Genomic DNA, 7,270 nt, shown 5'->3' on the forward strand with positions numbered 1-7,270 from the left:
GAGGTGGGGCTTTGAGAAGGATCCCAAATAGGAGACGCATACAACTGAATACTAATGTTAGTCACATTCCAGAGGCTACTGAATAGATTTTAGGGCTAAAAGAGACCATTAGATCAAATCTGACCTCCTGAACCCTACAGCCATTAAGTTTCACCCAATTATCCCTGTACAGACTCAATAACTTATATGTCCTTCCTTCCAGGAGGACACCAGTCTGAACCTGAAGACATCAGGAGGTGGAGAAACCACCACTTCCCTTGGCAGTGTGTTCCAATGGTTAATCATCCTCACAGTTACTTTTTTTGCCTTATTGCTCGTTTGAATGTGTCTAGCTTCAGCTCCCAGCCTTTGGTGGTGGTTACATTTCTCTGCGAGATTCTCGAGCCCTTCAGTACCCAGTATTCTCGCCTCACGAAGGGACCTACCAAGCCACCTCTCAGTTCGTACAGTGTACTAGGTAAACAGCTGGAGCTCTTTAAATCTCTTTGCAGGGTGTTTTCTCCCACCCTCCGTTTATTTTTGTGGCTCGTTTCTGCACCCTCTATTTTTTTTCAACCTCTTTCTAAACCATGGCACCCAAACTGGTTGCGTCATTCCAACGTCTGCCGCTAGCATTGTGTACGGAGGTGAAATCGCCTTCCCGCTCACCGGTCCCCTGATTTGATATCCATGGCTTACATCAGCTTCCTGCCACAGCATTACACGGGGAGCTCCCGTTCAGCTGCTTGGCCACTTTGACCCCAACACCTTTTTGGAGTCACCACGTTCCAACGTACGGTCTCCCGGTCAGTAGGTCTGGCCTGCCCTGATTATTCCTAGGTGCATAACTTTTACATTTGGCTGTATTTATACGCACTTTGTGTGAGCCCAAGTCACTAAGCAAGCCAGATCACTCTGACTACCCTCATTGTTATACACCATGCCACCAGTCTGTCATCCGCAGATTTTATCAGCAGTGACTTTATATTTACTTCCAGATCATAGATAATGGTGAATAACAGCAGGACGAACCCTGCAGAATCCTGCTAGAAACACCGCCATTTAGGGATGATTCCCCATTAACTGTGAGATAGGCCAATTAGCCATTTTTAATCCATTGAATGTGTGCTTCACCAGTTCTACATAGTGCGAATTGTAATGTCTGAGCCTGACTAGAAGGACTTCAGGACGGGAGATGCCTGTCAGCATTTTGCTTGGTACTGTAAAATACAGAGAAGTAGACGAGATATTTATTGTAGGGTTATAAAATACTTAAGCATGTGGAGGCAGTATGACATAAAACGAATAACGATTATTAGGTGTAAACACTGGGGTGAAATATTACCAAGCATATCTCATGTAAGGAAAGTCATTTGGGTTTTCTTCCATTACGCAATGTTTTCCTCTACTGTTTAGCTGATTCTAAAAGCAGCAAAATGTGTATTAATTCCTTTTGCTCATTTGTATCAACAATATTGCAAATTCAGCAATTAGTCTCAGGGGAATGCCTGGGTAGCAGCCCGTGAAAAACGATGATGCCATTTCTCGGCTTTGATTTCTAAAAATAGAATCCTGCTGATCTTGCCACACTGTGAACCTCCCAAATAAATAGGAACCTTTTCTCCACCAAAAGCCTCAGACAAACTTTGAGATTGAACTTGCTGCTGAGAGGTCAACTGACAACTCTAGCCATAATGAGATCCCACACTGCTCTTCTGCTGGTCTCTCTGCTGGTGATCTGTCACTCAGTTTATGCAGGTAAGTACTTTCATTTCTTGACGGGGCAGGAGGAGTTACAGTCACTCCTCTTGAAAGAGTAAGGTAATCATTAAAAATGGTTTTCTCTCATCAGATTTGCAGTGTGTGGTCCAGCAGACCAGGCACTGCTCTAGGAGTCTGGAGACCTGGGTTCTGTTCCCAGCTCTGACACCTATTGTGTGACCTTGGGCAAGTCACTTCACCTCCCTGTGCTTCTCTGCCTCAAAAACTTACAAGCCACATAAACAACAAGAGAGGGGGAAGAGACTGTCTGTTATGCGTATGTACAGCACCTAGTGCAATGGGAACCTGCTCTCCGTTGAGACCTCTAGGCACTAATGTAACACTAATTAAAAGATGCACCTAAAGATGCAGAAAGGCACCTAGTGGATTTTTCAAAAGCACCAAATTCCCATTGAAATAAATAGTATCATTAAATACTTTTAAAAATCTGGCCCTTACTCATGTTGCATAGTACGTTACTCCTCCAATTACCTCATTTGTTTTAATAAGGCTACAACAGATGCTAATCCTCTGTGCCTCAATTTCCCATGTGTAAAATAGGGATAATACCACCTACCTTACAGGAGTACTGCAAGAACTAATGCATTAGTCAGTACAGTGCATTGAGATCCTCCGATGGAAGGGGCTTTAGAAATACAAGGTATAATAATTATTTCCATTAGTTGTGGCTAAAACTCCATTAATAACGTACTACACAGCAAGGATTTCTCTGTCTCACTAGCTAAGTGTAAGCTACCTACTCTATTGCTATCCCTGAATTATACCTAATTCGATGAATTTTTGCTTCATAGCTATCCTAGAAACCAACGGTTCCTATAAGAGCTGCAGATGCACAAAGCAGACTTCAGACTTTATAGCGCCAAGAAGATATGAAAGTATTGAGATCATTCCTCTTGGGGGTGCCTGCCGAACCACAGAAATTATGTAAGTGGCATAAATTACTTTTAACTTGCCTCGATGCACCAAGACTCTACTTTAGTTATGAAGAGGGCAGCAATTACACTTACAATTAGATACACTGATGCAGTATAGACCTTTACATTTCAGCTTCCATCTAACAACCTAGCTATATACTGGGTCGCTTTTTGTATTTATACGAACAATGTACAAAGAGTAGGTTTTAATGCCCAAAGTCACAGGATTGGCTTACCACTCAGGGGAAAATCAAGTATAAAGTCTTCTTGGCTCAACTACACCGTTGAACTTTTTTTTTTTTTTCCCAGCTGGGCGAACGGGTTCTGGCGTAGTAAGGACAGATTCAAATCAAACACGTGTTAAATACTGAAATTTTTTAATTTTTGTTGTTTTTAACTTCATGTGCTTCTGCACTTCCTGTTCTTTGGCCCAGACTGGAAGTGGAAGAACCAAAATACCACAAGGAATTACACTTGTGCTATTCTCAGCCTATATGGATTCAGGAAGTACTGGAAATTTCCCCAAACAGCTTGAGGTCATTTAATTTCTAGCCCACTTCCGAGACCATAGAACTATGGGTACGCTTTAGAGTGGAGATGAGAATGAGTGACTAGGATTTGGTTTGGAAAGAACTTCTTGATCAGGTGTTGTTATTAGTCTGACAAAACTGGGGAGCCAGGTTCCATTTTCTCTGAGACAAAGTTTGAGACTGAGGACTAGAGAAAGTATTTGTTTGGTCCCTTCTGTTTTCTAGAGAGAAACCTACAGCTTTGTGTGCTGCTCCTGTGTGATCAAAACATCCAACACTTTTAAAATGTGCTCCTAGCTAGTTATTTCAAAGGAGTGGGATTTATTTTATTTGTAGAAATACATGTGCTAGAACTTGCATCAGTCCAGTGATCTCCCTCTTTCAATCACACAAATGATCTTGATTGCCCAGTTATGTGTTATGTTTAAAAATCCCTACTTTTGGGCCCTGATAAGGCATGTGTGAATTTATACATGTGTAACTGCAAGTTGTCTCATTGACTTTGCAGAATCGGGGCTTTAAAAGAGGTGTCTACTGATCACATGCGCTACGAGTTAAATCTAAAATTTTGTTTTGCTTTGAACAATTGAAAACTTGTACTCGTCCTCGTGTGATGCAGAATTACTTCTATTTGCCCATTCCTCTACATTCTCAGTATTTTGAAGTCTGCTCCATAAGTTGTCTGTTTGAGGGATGGCTATTGCTGCTAATAATGATTTGAAGAAAGCACAGTATTTAATGAAAGCTTAAACTACACTTGTTTTTCAGACTCAAACTAAAAACAGGGCAGAAACTGTGTGTGCATCCCAAGGCCCCCTGGATGCAGAAATTTCTGACTAAGTTACATAACCAGTAAGTCTCATTTATATTATTTGCCTGTAATAGGACCCATTCCTACAACCATTACTCATGCATAGTCTGACATTCATGGTACTATGTGCATGAGTAAGAACTACTCAGGCAGTTAAAGTTTGCCGAACTGCCCCCTGAGTTGTAGCAGATCAGACTAAAGAGACCTGATCTTGAAGCCTAACTGTATGAAGCTGCCTCATTTAAGTTAATGCTTTGTTATAGAACAGTTTGAGTGCACAAGCTCTAGTTATGGTTATATTTGAATTTTTATTCTAACCCTCTGTTTTACCATGCTCATACTTCTCTGAAAAATGCCCCTTCCTGCCTGCAGTCCACTGCTTGGTCTCAGCCAGGAAAGAAATTATCCTGGAAAGTTTGAGCAAGATTCATCTGGTCATTTTTAAGTAATAGAACAGCAAAAATAATATCCCCACTTAAACTTCAAGAAACTTATTTGCCCAGCTCTACAAATCAAGCTTCCTGGTTGGCTATTCTCCCTGGATATTTCCATGTCCCGATCAGTGTGATATCTGAGTGCTCAGGAACATCAAATTAATTTAACTTTACTACATCCTGTAAAGTAAGGAAGTACTAGTTTTGCAGCTGTAACCAGGTTAGAACATTGACTCATGAAAGCCCTTTATCTCATTGTGTGTGACCTCTGTCAAATTGCATAAGCAAGTATATAGTAGAACCAGGATTTGGAGTCCCAGATGAGTGCTCTAACCACAAAACCATCTGTCTACACTGAGGACTACACTCATTCTTTTATTATTAGAAAAATAAATTAAAATGGTAACTTTGGGGAAGTCAGAACAACCGCTTGTAAACTGCATATTAATTGGCTTTGCAACCAGTTAGGTTTTTAAGCTCAAAGCTAAGAGCTGTGAATTTTTCCTTTAAAAAAAATTGACTTATGAACTTTTTTCCAGTGGGAGCAGATTTAAGCCAATGCTGAAGGCTTTTGAAAACCCAACCCGTAATGATCTAACATTTAACAGGGATATTTCCCTTTCTGATTTTTGAGTATTTACTTTTGGATCTTTAAAATGTTATGGCTTTTGTTCAATATAAAATCTAGAAGATGTTAAGATCTAGACATGGTTAAGATAAAGGATACTGTGAGTATAATTCTCAGTTCCTGACTCTTGAGGATTAAAATACAAAGCATTACACCAGTAACGTAAACTCTCACATTTAATGACGAAAATTGTCAGGCAAAGTCTGCTGAAACAATGTTATCTAATCGATTGGGCCATTTTAGGACAAAGTTGATGGTTCGTGATAAAGCTGAACAAAGTCCAGTCAGGAAAGTGACGGTCTATTTTCAAATGAGAGATGTTACTCTTTTTTCCCTTAGCCCTTGTACAATTATCTAGCTCTAACTGCAGGCCTGTCCCATTTCTTGTTCATATCCAATCAATGGATAGCCATGGATGAAAAGCTCTGTGTGCACGATAATTATCACAATTACTTGGTTTGTGTTTTCACATAATTAAGACAGGTCCTAAATAAAGTTTGAGACCATCTTTATTCCCCCATCTGGAAAACAAGGCCCAGAGATTAAGCGATTTTTCACAAGGCCACGAAGTATAGCTGTAATAGCCCACCCATTTTCTCTGCATTTACTTTTCTTGTTTTCCCCTTACAGAAAGGAACAAACAGCTTCCTCACACAAAGAATAGAAGATTAAACAACTTTAGAAGGAAAAAAGGATGGAGGGCACAAACCTGATTGTTTCCTAATTTTGCTTTTGCTTCCTCTTACCTTTGTCTTGCTCAGCCCACAGAATTATTCTTTCTAAAGAAGCAGCAACTGTTGCTAGCAACTGCTTCCCTCTCGAGCTGGTTTTCCATTAGTCAGATTCCTTGTTCAGTGTTTCAGTGTGCTGCCTCATGCATCATGAGTCATGGAAGAGTAATATCAAATCAAACCAACTACAAGAATACCACTTCGGTTTCTTGAAATAAATGGACTAACGTTTACCAAGTATTATGGCATCTGCCATAAGAGTGTAGTGAGCCATTTTGTAATGATCATGCCTTTGATTCCTCAGTGTCCTTTTTCCGTGATACATCTTCAAAACTTCCCAAACATTAATCCCTACCTTGTTCTATGCTTGCTAGTAAATTTTAAATATCTTAAAGGGCCCTTTCCACCATTGTTGGAATAAATGTGAAGCACTTTCAGTGCAAAGTATTTTTTGAACAGATTGTAATCTTTTAACTTTTTATCATGTACTCTTCGTGTGTGTGCTATGAAGCAAGTGCAATTCAATTAAAGCTCATGGTTTACAATAATTGCGTCATCCTTTTAATCTAGTTCTGATGAGTCGCTGGAGTTTTGGCAAAGTCCTCTGCAATTCGTACAGTGCCTTGCACAATGAGGTCCTGGTCCATGGCTGAGGGTGCTAGGTGCTATTCCAGTACAAATAATAAATAACCACAGGGTGGTGAAAATGCGACTTTTAAAGTGAACTATGCACCTAAAGCAGCACATAGTGAAAATCCAGAGCTGATCAGGCCAGTAGCAAGAGTCCTGCCTCTCCAAAATAAATTGGTACCATATACATCATGTGTGGCTGACAGCGAGGATGCATGGATTCTTAATTGCACAGCTTGCTTGTTCTAAGCCAGGGGTGGGCAAACTACAGCCCTTGGGCGCCGACTTCCCCACTGCCTGGTGGCTGCTCGACCCCCCCCACCTCCCCTGCCCCTGACCCCGCCTCTTCCTGCACCTGCACCACCCTTACCCCAAGTCCCCGCCCCTGCCCTGCCTCTTCTCCACCTCCTCTCCTGAGCGCGCTGCGTCCCTGCTCCTTCCTCTCCCTCCCAGAAAGTCCTAAGCACCGCCAAACAGCTGTTAGGCAGCAGGGGGCGGGAAGTGCTGGGGAGGAGGAGGAGGAGCAGGGACACTGCACTTATGGGGCCGGATCTGGCCCATCAGGGCTTTGGATCTGGCCCGTGGGATTGCCAGCCCCACACTGCGGCGCTGTGGCCCCTGTGAAGAGGCAGAGGGCTCCATGCGCAGCCCTTACCCCACAGCTCCCATTGGCCAGGAATGGGGAACCATGGCCAATGGGAGCTTCGGGGGAGGTACCCGGCCTCCCCCAGGGGCCTCAGGGACATAGTGCTGGCTGCTTCTGGGAGCAGCGCGGGGCCAGGGGAGGCAGGGAGTCTGCCTTAGCCTCGCTGTGTACCGCTACCACCCCGG

At 42.4% G+C, this 7,270-nt stretch overlaps 1 protein-coding gene across 1 annotated transcript; it reads left to right on the forward strand.

The window, feature by feature from the left end:
* The first annotated feature begins 1,641 nt into the window (after positions 1-1,641).
* Positions 1,642-6,264, forward strand: LOC140909934 (C-X-C motif chemokine 13-like). Its single transcript, XM_073340027.1, has 4 exons — positions 1,642-1,737; positions 2,553-2,685; positions 3,974-4,057; positions 5,709-6,264. Exons 1-4 carry the CDS (start codon positions 1,674-1,676, stop codon positions 5,740-5,742), a joined length of 315 nt encoding a protein of 104 aa, XP_073196128.1. The 5' UTR covers positions 1,642-1,673; the 3' UTR covers positions 5,743-6,264.
* Positions 6,265-7,270: the final 1,006 nt, after the last annotated feature.

The sequence above is a fragment of the Lepidochelys kempii genome, chromosome 4 (assembly GCF_965140265.1).
Source record: "Lepidochelys kempii isolate rLepKem1 chromosome 4, rLepKem1.hap2, whole genome shotgun sequence".
NCBI classification, from domain to species: domain Eukaryota; kingdom Metazoa; phylum Chordata; order Testudines; family Cheloniidae; genus Lepidochelys; species Lepidochelys kempii.

Coding starts and splice junctions, on each gene's coding strand:
- LOC140909934 (XM_073340027.1), top strand. CDS start 1,674: ATGAGATCCCACACTGCTCTTCTGCTGGTCTCTCTGCTGGTGATCTGT. Junction 1,738..2,552: donor CTGTCACTCAGTTTATGCAG/GTAAGTACTTTC, acceptor TTTGCTTCATAG/CTATCCTAGAAACCAACGGT. Junction 2,686..3,973: donor TGCCGAACCACAGAAATTAT/GTAAGTGGCATA, acceptor CTTGTTTTTCAG/ACTCAAACTAAAAACAGGGC.